The sequence below is a fragment of the Echinops telfairi genome, unplaced genomic scaffold, assembly GCF_000313985.2.
Source record: "Echinops telfairi isolate 266 unplaced genomic scaffold, ASM31398v2 ScPeMD7_2;HRSCAF=8, whole genome shotgun sequence".
NCBI classification, from domain to species: domain Eukaryota; kingdom Metazoa; phylum Chordata; class Mammalia; order Afrosoricida; family Tenrecidae; genus Echinops; species Echinops telfairi.
Genome location: NW_022103898.1, coordinates 35,846,734 through 35,860,898, shown reverse-complemented (window position 1 = coordinate 35,860,898; position 14,165 = coordinate 35,846,734). Strand labels below are relative to the sequence as shown.

The 14,165-nt window shown below is 37.8% G+C and overlaps 2 protein-coding genes across 2 annotated transcripts in view; one reads left to right on the top strand and one right to left on the bottom strand.

Moving 5' to 3' along the window:
* The window catches only part of PLEKHG7 (pleckstrin homology and RhoGEF domain containing G7), a 52,766-nt gene extending 49,862 nt beyond the window's left edge, over positions 1–2,904 (top strand). The window contains exons 14-15 of the mRNA XM_004700397.2: positions 1,290–1,387; positions 2,161–2,904. Of these exons, the coding sequence (XP_004700454.2) occupies positions 1,290–1,387; positions 2,161–2,271 (209 nt within the window). The 3' untranslated portion in view covers positions 2,272–2,904. The remainder of the gene's footprint in view (positions 1–1,289; positions 1,388–2,160) is intronic.
* A 2,127-nt stretch (positions 2,905–5,031) lies between these two features.
* The window catches only part of EEA1 (early endosome antigen 1), a 142,656-nt gene continuing 133,522 nt past the window's right edge, over positions 5,032–14,165 (bottom strand). Inside the window, exons 24-27 of the mRNA XM_045291423.1 lie at positions 10,369–10,607; positions 9,969–10,089; positions 9,312–9,410; positions 5,032–8,599 (exon numbers count right to left, since the gene is read on the bottom strand). Coding sequence (XP_045147358.1) covers positions 8,477–8,599; positions 9,312–9,410; positions 9,969–10,089; positions 10,369–10,607 — 582 coding nt within the window. The 3' untranslated portion in view covers positions 5,032–8,476. The remainder of the gene's footprint in view (positions 8,600–9,311; positions 9,411–9,968; positions 10,090–10,368; positions 10,608–14,165) is intronic.

Here is a 14,165-nt window from a genome sequence, read left to right as displayed (position 1 = left end):
CGAGGTATACTTTGAAGAACCAGCCAAGAACAACCACCCGATCTTTTAAACCTTACTTGCCAAAGGGAATTTATAAGATGAAAACTCAGGGCATAAAATAAACAGCCAGGTGTTTTTTTGTTTTGTTTTGTTTTTTCCTTTCTGAAAGCCATTGTAGTGAGGTCAAGTTTCCTAGCCCCAGAAAAGCTGGACAGAATTTCATGACCTTAACAGACTTTGTTTCAGTAGAATGTGGGAAGTCTGTGGCTCAGCCTGTTGAGGGTATAATCTATGATAGCGGGCAATCCTGCAGTTAATGAAAGCCTTGCATCCATGTCAGTGCTGAAAAGAGTCCTAACCCGTGGGGCTAGGTCTGGTTGAATTCACAGACTGAGACAAACAAAAACAATGACGATGGACAAGCAGCAGTTTAATGACTAGCTGGGATAAGAACGCCTCATCCTCCCCAAGTACTTGGTGTGACCAGGAAACAATCCTGTTTTGTTTCTACACATACGTCAACTACAGAAAGCATCGATAGGTTGCAGAATTATATTCCCAGTCTTGTCTTAATACTTCAAGGAAGCTTTCATTTGAAGAGCTCCTGCTGTATTTTGTAAACGGGCATCTGCTTTCTCCCTGTCTCCTGTCATTTTTTAAGGGCTCAGCAAGGGAGCAGCAGGGCCAACACCCACACTCAGTCTGTTCCTTTGGCAAACAGACACCACGCCAACACGTTTCTTTTGGTTTTGTTTTCATACTTCATACGATTTCTGGGATGCAGAATTTATGTCTTTTTCTTCTTTTTGGATTGTCTTAGTCTGTGGCTAAACATTTAGTTGGGTTTGCATTTTTGTCACATATACATTTGTTTGTACATCATTTTCATGTGAATTCCCTTTAAATACTAAATCATTTTTTAAATGAGCAATGGGTGTCAAAAATAAGCAGTAATTCCCTTACTTTACATAATTTTACAATGTTTTTAACAGAAAATTCCACTTAATATGCTTAGTTTTTTTCTATGAGGAGCCCATTTCCCATCACTTACGTCATGATTGCATTTGATCAAGCCCCAGAAATCATTAGTTAAGGAAGAAAGGGTTTTCATTTTTAAGTGGCTCTATTTTGATATAGTAGAATCTTGGACTAGGAACCAGAAGATTTTTGTTGGTGTGTGTGTGTGTGTGTGATTGTTTTGGCAATCTATGTAAGTCTTTTGCCCTCATTAGAAAACAAAAACAGGTTCTGTATTAAAAATAAAACACTGGACTTTGTATCAAATGATGTGGCCTTTTGTCTTTTTCCAGCTTTTGGTCTGAGAAATGCTTTTCTTATACAACATGAAAACAGATACCGACAGTGTATAGCAGCATTCTTATTACAAGCCCAAACAGAAAATAGTAAAGTAAGTATTTTCGTATTGGACTGCTTTGATTCTTCAAGGAAAAATCTTACCCCAACCTCTAAATTGCGTAACCGAAGGGCAAACACACAGACACACAGACACACAGACACACACACACACTGGGAAGAGGTAGGAGGAGGAGGGGCGGATGGGTGGCGGTGGGTGTGGATCCAGTCCATTTTGTGCTCAGGAAACTGAGCTGACCGCTCTCTCACTGGCACATTTGATACAACTAATTTTCTCCTGCCCCCGCTATGGGCTGTATTATCAACTTTCAAGGTGCTTCACACAAATCCCCAACTTGCTGGTTTCTCTCTCATAGAAGTTTCCATTTTGTCTTCCCCCAAATTGGTTTCCACCCCAGCAATTATGGGGCCACTCAACAGGGTTGAATTCTCCTTCAGGGCTCCATTTCCTAGGTAACCTTCTTCAAAGTCTGTTTTTCAAGTGAGAGCACTGGTTGAGAAATGGTATTTCTACACAAAGTGGAGACCACAGACACTGTTTTGTTCTCAGTGCTCCGTTTTCTGCGTGCCCATCATTAAGTACTATGGGTCCTAGATTATTCATGACTGTTTATCCAAGTCACATACCACACTCATTTAAACGTTTGTATTTCAATAATTTGTTTACATTACATGTGAGGTAAGAAAGAACATGGGAAGTGTGGGAAGACATTAAAGAGTAAGCCGGTAAATATACTGCCAAATTTTAATGCAACTAAATCTTTTTCTCTCTTTCTCTATATGCCCCTCCCCCCGCCCCCCACTCAGAAAACATGGATGGCACAAATGACAGCCGCAATCTCTTGCTTTATGAAGAGCCAGGAAAGCACGAAAAACACTCTGTTCTCCTCACTGCCGGCAGAATCCTCAGAAATTTAGGATCAAGAAGAAATGTGGGGATCTGAAACCAGCTGTCGCATACTTTTTAGACACGAGGGCATCGTCTTTGACCCAAGCTTCTGCAACACTTACCGGACCTAGTGATGTGCTAGAAGGAAATGTGCACTGTCAGAGTTCCCAATCCAAGTTAGGAAAAGCCCCAGGAATCATGACGACAGCAAATGTGAACTCCGAGGAATCCTTGACCAGAATTCCCGGTCAGTCAGCTTTGCAAGAGGTGTGAGTGGCGTAGGATGCCGTCATCATTTGTTAAGAGAGATTCCTGACAAACGCGGGGTCCGGAGGGAGACAATGACCACTGCGGGCCTACAATATGAATTCTAGCACTTTCCTTTGTATGTTATCCAGAAAATATGGAAACCCATGTTCCTCTGTGCCTGAGTGTCAGTCTGACTGCTTTGTAGATCTACCTCGGAGACCATGATAATTCCTTTGATACAAAGGTTGATTGCTCTTTTAATATTATTATTCTTAATATGGTTAGCTACTGCCAGGGATCAGACACTTGTGATCCTTAAGGTTTTAACTGGGGATCACCACACTGTTCATCCTGGTCCATGTTAGTCTGGAATTTCCACTGAAAGCTGTTCAGAAACCTGGCAACACCTAAGTGTGCAGACAAGACAGGTGGTGGCTGTGCATGAGGTATGTGACAGCGAAAAAACCCCGAGGTTAACACGGAAGGCAGGCAGTCCACCACAGGGCCACCAATGTCCCCCTTTAGTATCATAAAGAAGAAAGAAAGCCTATACTTTAATCGTTCGTGTTTTAAAAATTCTAGTGATCTAACAGTTCGCTTATCTCAGGTATACTTTATGATACTCTCAGAGGTAGAAACCCCTCAAAATGAAATTTCACTATTTGAGGAAAAAGCAGTTATCAGATCCAGTTGCATGTGGGAGATTTTCAGGTAAGTTATCTTCCTTTTAACCTTATTTTTGGACGAATGATGGTGTTTGCCATAAAAATCCTTGCTGGCTTGGGGTGTGCTTACATGCATGCGTGTCAACACAAAACAAACCCACCGTCAACATCCATTTCGAATCACAGTACCCCTCTGGGAAAGGGTACAACTACAGAGTTCTGAGACAGTGAATCTTCATGGGAGTGGAAAGCCTCTCTTTCTGCCATGGAGCAGTGGATGATTTCACGCTGTTAACCTTCAGCCCAATGCATAGCCCAACAAGAGTCGCTTTTAATTTTACTTGGCAAGAATTGAAATATTATTAAATATTTGTGATGGCAGCTTGAAGAATCATATTATCGAGGAGCAACAAAGAATATTAACTGCATCTAAGCAATTTTGGGTCAGAGGACATACAATGGAAGTTCACAGGCTTCAATTGCAGCCCAGGGTACCTCTTGTAGCTTCCAAAGCAGAAGCTGAAAACTTGTCAGGCTTGGCTGTAAGGCAAACATCATCTCAGATGATCTCTTTAAGTTGGAGGGCGGGACACAGAGCATGAAGTTTGAGGGCAGAATCATATGCACACCCTCCTTTGAGGAAGACATGCGTTTCAGCAGCACGCATACAGGGCAATGCTAATGAGTACAATGGTCACGGACTATGAGAAGCAAGGGCTGCAGCCACAATCTCTTCACGACAGTGACAGGGACTTGTTAGGAGTAAGGGGAATTACCAGGGAAGTTTGCAAAGCAGCAACTACTGCTAACAGCTGAGCACAAATGAGAAAGGAAGACAAGAAAGCCAAAAGCCACAGGAAGAGAACAGATTTCACGGGAGTATCTAGAGAGGGACTCTGCACGACACTGAACTGAAAGCGATTGTACCGAGGAGCAGACAATGTAGATTTGCATGAGAAGGAATTGAAGATGACATTTCTGGCGATATGGAATGGAGATTTTTTAAAAAGAAATGAGTAATATATCAGAGAATGTTGGGAGGTTCAAAATAGGCTCGGAAGAGGAGAATGGACTAGGACAAAATAATCCTTTTAGTCCTATGACTCCAATGACCATATACTAGGGGCAATTCATGGAAAATTCCATTATCTTTTAATTCTGTTTTTTCCATGTTCTTTTTAAAGCCTCTCATATATATAAGGGACTAGTTCCCCCCTCCTGCCCCAGTATCCCTTAAAAAGGAAAGGCTAACTAAATGAATCTTGTATCTGTAAAATGAAATGTGATAAAGCTACAGAATTGCATACCTAATAAGTTATATGTGTTTGAGGTTATATACCTAATTACATTCTTCAAAGGGAAGCACATGAGAATGGAAAAGTAAAAACAAAAAACAAAATATAGCAGAAAACAGTGGTACCCTGAGCCCTTAGTAAATTATCTTTAAATAGGCATCAGGCCTCATGGTACTGTCCAGTAAGCATTGGACTGCTAATGGAAAGGTAGCTGTTCAAACCCCACCAGCTGCTCTGAAGGAAAAGAACGAGGTTGTCTCCTTCAGTCAACATTTATAAAGCCTCGGAAGCACGACAGAGGGTGGCTATGGAATAAAAGAAATGATTAATTTTTAAAACATTTTAGTGTTTTTAATTCTATACAATAATGAATGAAAACAAAAGGAATAGTTTCAAGCATTAAGAATGTCTCTTAAAACTGCAAACTTAAAATAATGACTATTCTCTGAGTTACAGAGCACATAAAATATAGCCCATCTATATCTAAATGCAAAGTAAGGATATTCTATAAATAAATACATGCAAAATAGCTAGTACCTTAATATGTTTTAAATGACAAAAATAACTGATAACAACACTATACTTTTACTAGAAAATGTTTTTTAATATCATATCTTTAACATATTTTTAAAAAGCAACAATTCAATAAGGATCCTTCCATTGTTCTTTGTACAGATTTAAATGCTGAACCATGAAATTTACCCATTATATTTACAATCAATGACCTTTCCAATCACTGAGTTTAGAAATTACAGTATTGACTGAGCTAAACTCTCTCACAAAATAAGGCACAACTACATGATCACAAGTAGTAAACACAAGACAAATAGTGAATCTCAAAACTAAATGCAAAGATATCCATGCAAACGTATCTACAGAAATTGTGAACGTGTGATCCAGTTTAAGAAAGTACAGAATGTGGAATACATAAATGTATCATGTTATAATGAATCCTATGCAGAAAGAACTTAGCCATTTCCAATTCTGTTTTTAAAACTTTACATGAATTTAGTAAGTTTATACACAATATTCACATCTGCAACAAGAACAAATTGATCATTAAAATTCAGGCAAAGGGCAATTAAGACACATTAATGTGTGGCGCATTATAATTACAGAATATCACTCGTCAAGCTCTTGGCTAGGAATACTAAATTGATGGCACACTTAAATCTTATGGATCAAATCATCCACAGTTTTATAGCCAAAGTGCATTAAAAAAACGCTGTAGTCAAACAAGTCATGAATATCAAAATAGATGATAGTAATTTACTCTCTAATTAGAAGCTAAATATGTTTATGCAAATGCAAGGTTAAAAGAAAAGTGGCTTCAAAGTTTTTTTAGATTATATGAAATAATCAGACTTTTTAAGGGTAATGGGAAACTAACAAATTTGGCAGTCGCTATTGAACATTACTGTGAGGAAAACACTGAGCTAACTAATTCCACATTAAGAGGTAGTTGAACAAAATGTTACTTGTATTCTACATTGAGGTTTTGTGTTTGTTGTCCTCTTCTTAAAAAAGGAACACAGCCTATACTAGCAGCTTTGCCATCTTTCTATGAAAAAGTTTCTGTAGATACACTTTATCGCACACTAACCCAACATGAATTGACTTTAGCTCACTTCTCAGTGCAATGCTGAGGTCTGGAATTAATGAACACATGAAGCCAATAAGCTTTACATTAGAGCCCAGAGCTGGGCCTGTCCATGCCAGCTCCGACTTGCTGACAGAATAATGGTACTAAGAGACACCCACAGGAGTAGCCAATAAAGACAAGAGAAATGACTTAACTGAAAAGACACCGAAATCTACTGCTCTAATTTTTATTTCCAGAACACCTTGAATTTGTGCACATTAACCACACAAATTAGATTTCGGATATGATATCGATATTGCAGCCCGGGGAAAATAATTTAGGGTGTAAGAAATGAGATTAGATGAAAAGTAGAAAGCCACCCAAAGCCTATGTTTCCTTAGTTTGTTAGCCACAAATTTTAAATGTATTTTGTATTCTAAATTAGGAGAAAGGAACTGGTGGTGAGCAAGGAGAAAGCCTTTCGAGCATTTCATTACAGGAGAGCAATCAATATTTTAGTCCAGAAAAATTCTTAGGATGTTTTATTAGTTTGCTGGGGGTTTTTTCCCCCCGCAAAGCAAAACCTAAGAGCACTGAGAATGCCTGTTTTTCCAACCCATTTATTCTGGTACTTACAGGTAAAAGTATTTGATTGAAACTGTTTGAAAAGGTTTTAAGTGTAAGACATTCCATACATAATTTAGCTCAGTTTGTTTTCCAACCCATATGTTAATAAATAATCGTATTTCTTCATTATTTAAGCTAAAGAATACATATTTACCTAAGTCCAAGAACTCAATTAGTGTCCTTAATATTATTGGCAAGAGGTTTAAGCAAATGTTTGTCTTTTCTGTAATGAGTATTTGACCATTTATTTTAGTTTATATATGTCAGGCATAATTTAAACATGATCATCTTAATCCAGCATGACATTTGAAAGCAAGTGTACACTACTAACTATTGTAAATTAAATATTAACTTACGCCCTTTTCTGTTAATGACTGCACTCAATCAATGTGTGACTTTATATTTCTTCTCTAAAAATAATAAAGCACTCTCGATGTTGACTCTTTAGAAAACTAGAACAAATTAAAGTTTAATTCCATTTTGTTCGGGCATCAGTCTCAGTTTTGATAACAACTGACGGATTCCTTAACACACTGACTTTTGGTAATACTTTTCTCTCTAGCTGTTAAAGTAATTTCATAGCACTGTTTTTGTAAAGTTAAAAGTTCTCCCAGTTGATATGGAACCCCAAATTGTGAACCGATTTAAATATAAGCCAACTGTCCAACATTTAAAATTGCCTTCCCCCGCAGGTATGGAGGAAATATAGAGTGGAACAGTTCATGGCTCCTTGCTACTTTTTTATCTTGTTTTCACAGAGGATAAGGTTGTAGCAGTACCAATTACTAATTTGAAGAGGTAGAATTTTACAATTGCAGCAAAGCGAAACTATGCTTCAGAAGATTAAACCAAATTAAATGAAAAACAAAAATAGATCCCTTAAGAAAACAGCAAACTCAGAATCCTGATGACGCTGGAGTGACCAAATGAAGTTGAAATATGAAGCTAATCTCAGAAGCCTTCCCACTTAAAAGAAACAAAGAACACAATGTCTAATGTTCATCTTCCAACTGGGAACGAAGATAGGAAGCTTGTGGGAGTCTTAATAGAGGACATGATGTGGGCTTACAAGTGAGATAGAAAAAGGCAAAAAGGAAAAAGTAATTTTAGTTTTTAAAATACAACCCCAGGATAACCATAAAGTAAGTAAACTGATTTTATAGAGGTTTTCACAAAATCCACCCGAAAGAATTTAATCCATATTGTTAAAACAAAAACCGTGTTTGAATAACTAATACATATTTTAAAATAAGTATTTAGAATACCCAGATAGTAAATACATAACCTGACAGTGCAATTGATCTATGGACCTACATATCAGAAAAAGAAGAGAAAGTTTTATAGTTCCGAGCATGATTTCATAAAGATAACATTTTCTATAATAATGTGCTATTGTGCAAAAAAACACAAGTGATATCATTCAAATTCATTTTTTGTACCTTAAATTTGGGAGAAACAAGAAGTAAGCAATGTAATTATTTTCATGTTATTTGTGAACAATGAAATTATATTTAAAAAAATACATTGCTATTTTCTGTCCAAAGTTATTTACATTCTGTTAGCTAATTCTAAACTTGGCATGAAAGCTGTCCCAAGGGTTAAATGGGGGCAAAAAGTAATAAAAGATGAGCCCAAGTCTCACAAAAATAGAAGAGTTTTACTTGATATTGAGAACATTTCAAAATATATGAATACTAATTTGGCCTAGTTATTCAACCACTGTCCAAATCATAACATATAGTTCAAGTGCGCTATTAGATATGTTTATTAAAAAATTAATGTTAGTGTGATATTACTCTGATGTTGTGATAACACATTACCCTTGCAAGTCATTGAAACAGTCATTACAGACACGAACAGGCTTCTTGGAAGAGGGGGTTAAGGCATTTTTGGCTGAACACTCAGCACAGAAGATATTTCCACACTGTCTGCAGTGATGCTGCAAATGACAAAAAGTAAAGACTTATAAGTAAAAAAGCTACAGAAACAGCTTTATGCAATCACATGAATATCACAACTACACTGTGAAGGTAAATTAATTTTCAAGCAATTGGTATGTTATTTCATAAAATGCTATTTAAATATGTTCATTTAATCCCATTTTAATCTAATATTAAAAACAGCCAAAATGTATTGAGTGATTTTTATTTATCATTGACTATGCTAACTATTTTATATGGATTATAACACTATGGGAGTCTCAAAAGAACCCTGGGGGCAGTTCTTAAGGGTTTTAGCAAAGCATACAAAGCAGGATAAAGGAATGAGTCTTAGTCACCAAGGGTTTCTGTCAAAAAACCTTCAGTGGGATATAAACACGAACAGTCGCATGATGGTATCATTTACAACGCTTCGTGTTTTCATCTCTATTTTATCTCCTCACAACGTCCAATGATGATGAGCACTGGCTTAGAAAATGATTGTTCCATCGTAGCCAGGCGATGCCTGGCTCTAAGAGTTTAAAGCAAGCTCAAATAGTCATGCAGATTCCTGATTCCATGAAATTTAATTAAAACATGAAGTTATAAATGAAATCTTACCAATAACTGAAAGTTTATAAAATCTATGAAACACAGAACTAATTTGATGATTAAAACATCAATTGTCAGAGGAACAAAATGCAGAAACTTGGCGGTAAGAAATGCATTTACCCGTCGCACTGTTACTGAAAAGTTTTTCCCACAGGCCATACAGTTTTGTGCTTCATTGTCTTCAGTCCACTTTCTAGCCAATGCTTGAGTATGTTTGATCTATTTAAAAAACAAAACAAAAACCACGTGCCAATATATCACAATATTCAACACTAAAGAATGGCAGATTAATTCTAATTTGGTGCCAGAATCTTACGACTAACTTTTCTTTCCTTATAGGAAACATGGGACAATACTTTTAAAAATCAAAAATTTTGCAACTTTCTTAAGTCTGGATGACAGAACAAAAGTAAATCAAATTTTATTCCTCAATGGCATAGTGATTTCTAACCTTTGATTTTTCCCCAATCCTCAAAACACTGAGCACATGCTCTGATTATTTTGTTAACATACGCCAATGCATCTACTCCTTCATCTTCCCAAATCTGCTAAGTCTACTATTAAGAGTTTTCAGTACATTCTCTAAATGAGGCCTAGGGTCTCCCTAGCATTTATCTTGTATATTTAACTACTCAAACATCTATAAAAGTGACACTGATAGTAACTGTCCAAAACATATTTATCAATTATATGTGATTTCTTAAAAGACTGAAAGCATGCTTTTCACTCAGAGCTAAACGCTACACTACGACGCTGTCACAGCACCCAGAGACCCACCTGAAGAGACTGGTTTTCTCTGCCCAGCTCCTGCACAGCAGCAGTGGTGTTATCTAGCTTTCTCTGCAGTTCTCCTACTCTGGTCTGAAGTTTTTCTATCTCACCTTCACCTTTAAGACATCTGGAGTGGATTGGAAAAAGAGAATTTTTGTTTTCCAAAATTCATCAATGACCCAGGTAGACAATAGAAAATGAACTACTTTAGTTATTTTAAATACAACAGTAATTTCAACAATCTGATTGTTTTAGGGGTTAGGGTTTAAATGGTATGCTAAATACTATGCAAGAGCGATGGACTTTTCTCAAGATTTGTCTTCTATTTCAAACTTTGAAAAAGAGGTGGGCGATCTTTTTGGTTGCTCACACTGTGAGTAAACTAGCATTACTAGAAATCAGTCACCTTTCCAGCAGTGCTCTCCTCTCATCTTGGTTATTCTGCACTGTTGCATCCAGGACTGCCACGTCACCGCGGAGGACATCTGTTTGCTTCTCAAGTTCAGTAACTCTCCGCTGACTAGACTGCCACTCCTTCTTTACCGTGCCCAGATTTTCATTCAAGGCAGTGATCTGCATGGTAAGCTTCACCTCATTTTCTTCATGTTTTTTGATTTCTACTTCTTTTTCTTTTATTTCAGAATGCTGAGAAAAGAGGGGGAAACTTTAATAGAGTAGTATAAAATAAAGTCATTAACCGAATTGAAAAAACTGGGAACATGAATAACATTGCTTCTTCAGAAAAGGCAAAAGAAGATATTTTGTTATACCCATTCCTCCGTTATCAACATGGTTAGGTTCCAAATAAGTTCGTGATTGGAGAATTGGTGTTACACGAAAATGGGAAATGACAACATCAGATCAAAAAAGAAGAAACATCATTACATAATTGCCAGAGTGTATCATTACACAGCGACTGAATTACATCTCTGCGTGTATTCCAAATCATGGAGAATCATGGCCGGGACTAGTTGACATGTAATATAACCTTAACGACGATGGCCAGGGCTACTCTCACCTAGCACCTCTTTGCTTCTGCCAGACATTGTCATTAATGCAAAACACCGGAAAATGGATTTTATTACTGTCATACATTTGAGGTTTCAGATAACCTGATTGTTGTTAAGTGAGGAGTCGGTGATGGTACTATTGTTGGGTGTTGCCAAGTTGGTTCTGATTCAGAGCGACCCCACGTGAGGCAGAATGAAACACTGCCCCATCCTCACAATTTTTCTTATGTTTGATCCATTGCTACACACACTAAGTCAATACATCTCATTGAGGGCCTTCCTCTTTATCATTGCCCCTGACGTTACCAAAGTATGATGTCCTCCTAAGAGACTGGTCTTCCCTAATAACACATACAAAGTATGTGAGATGAAGTGTTACCATCCTGCTTCTAAGGAGAATTCTGGCTATACTTCTTCAAAGACAGATCTGTTTGTTCTTTTGGGAGGCCACAGTACTTTTAATATTCTTCTCCAAAATATTAATATTTAATAACCATAGTCAAAATACATCATTTTTTCTTCAGTCTTCCTTATTCAATGTCCAACATTCACATGCATGAGGCTATTGAAAATATCATGGCTTAGCTTAGGAGCACCTTATTCCTCAAAGTAGCCTATTTGGTTTTCAAAACTTTCAAGATGTCTTATCTACTGGTCCAATTGTGAGGATTTGGGTTTTCTTTACAGTGAGGTGTAATCCATACTGAAAGTTGCAGCCCTTGATGTTCATCGGTGTTTCAAGTTTTCCTCAGCAAGTCAGCCTGTGTCATCTGCATACTGCAGGTTGTTAATAAGCCTTCCTCCAAACCTGATATGGCATTCTTCTTCAGAAAATCCAGCTACTCAGGTTATTTGCTCAGCACAGATTGACTAAGTATGATAAGATGATACAAATCTGACTCACATCTTTCCTGACTTTAAACCATGCATTAGTTCTCTGTTCTGTTCACACATTGCCTCTTGATCCATAGACAGTTTCATCATGAGTACAATGAACTGTTCTAGAAGTAGGATCCACAACATTGAATGCCTTTGCTTGCTCAATAAAACACAAGTATGTCCTTCTGGTATTCTCTTTTTCAGCCAAGATCCATCTTCTGAATCTGGCCTGAAACTGGCAGTTCCCTTGCAACATACCGCTGCAAACATTGTTGGATGATCTTCAGCAAAATTTTATTTGCATGTGATAGGTTATTGTTCTATAATTTGAGCATTCTGTTGGGTCACCTTTCTTTAGAAGGGATACAAATATGGATCTCTTCCAAACAACCAGCCAGGTAGCTGTCTTCCAGATTTCCTGGCATAGGCAAGTATGTGCTTCCTGTGCTAATCAGCTTCCTGAAACATTTGAATTGGTGTGTTAGTCTGGGTAAAATAGGGAAACAAATCCACAGAAATTCATATGTAGAAGAGAGAGTTTTATATAAAAGGGTAAGTGTACATTAAGAAAGCATCTCAACCCAGTGCTGCCCAAGCCCTTAAGTTCAACATTAGCCCATATGTCGGACACCAATTTACAAAGTCCTCCTCCATCTCACAAAACACGCACAATGACGCTGACTGCAGGAAGAAAGCTGAATCAGTGAGTGGGTAAGCATCTCAGCACTGACAGGTATCTCCACACGGCTGCTCCAGCACCCACGGCTGCATCAGGGTAGATCCATGTGGCTTCTCCTTAGGGATGTCTTGCAGGAAGTCAGCCTTGCCAGCTGAAGCAGGGACCTGGCTAAGGCAGCTGTACCCTTGTCCAACCATCACAAAGCAAGAGACCTGAGAACTAGAAAGGCGAGGCTCACTGAGCCATTTATCTCTCTGCCCTTCAATTACTCCCACATGTGTTTATCGGCCAGGTTGGCACCATAAACATAACTATCTCAACTGGTATTCCATCCATTTCTGGAGCCTTGTTTTTGGCTAATGCTCAGTGCATCTTAGACTTCTACCTTCAGTACCACTGGCTCATGCTCCTATGTTACCTCTTGAAATTGCTGAATGCCAACCAGTTCTTTTTGGTTCAGTGACTCTGTGTATACTTTGCATCTTCTTTGGATGCTTCCTACACACTTCAATACTTTTCCCATAGAATCTTTCGATATTGGGATTCAAGGCTTGACTTACTTATTTCCATTTAAAATATGGTGCGTGTGGTCTTCCTTTTTGTTTTCTAACTCTAGGTCTTTGTAAGATTCATTAAAATATTTTACTTTGATTCTTGTCCTGCCCTTTGACATTTTGTGTTCAATTATTTGACTTCATCTTGTCTTTGGCTGTCTTAGCTCCTGGTTAAGAGCACGTTTCAGAGGGGCTTCTGATACCCACTTTGATTGCTTCTTTCCTAACTGTTCAATGGCCTTTTGCTTTTTTCGTGTATGCTATTATTGATGTCATCCCAGTTTTAATTGCTGATAATTGGGCTTCTCCATAGTCTCTTCCACATTGAACCAAAACCCAAACTCACTGCCATCGAGTTGATGTGGACTCATAGTGACCTTATAGGATGGTAGAGACTAACTCATTATGGGAGTAGAAAGGCCCATATTCCTCTCTTGCCACTGATGTAGTTGATTTGATTTCTGTGTATTCTGTCTGGATAAGTGTACATGTATAGTTGCCTTTTATGTTGTTGGGAAAAAGTATTTCCTATGAGGAAGTAGATGGTCTTGTAAAATTCTATCCCTCAATCTCCAACTTTTCTAACAACTGTTCTCTCCTCTTTGTTTCTAACTTTTACATTCTAATCGTCAATAAGCATCAGTGTATCTTGATTACATGTTTTATCAATTTCAGACTGAAGACATTGGTAGGATTCTTCAATTTCTTCATTACTAGTTTTCATGCTTGGTGCATAAAACTGCATAGTAGTTGTACTGACTGAATTTCCTTGTATGAAAATAGTTATTATCCTAATACAGTTATTATACTTCAAGATATATCTTAAAATGTCCTTTTTGAAATATATGATTGTGAATGAGGGTAGCGCATGATGGGGACCCAATGCCCATCTGTAGACAACTGGACACACCTTGCAGAGGGGTAGTGGGGAGGAGATGACTCTCAAGGTTCAGTATAGCAATAATGAAACTCACAACCTTCCTCCAGTTCTTAAACGCTTCCACCCCCAACTACTATGATCCCAATTCTACCTTGCAAACCTGGTTAGACCAGAGGATGCACAGCAGTACAGATGGGAACT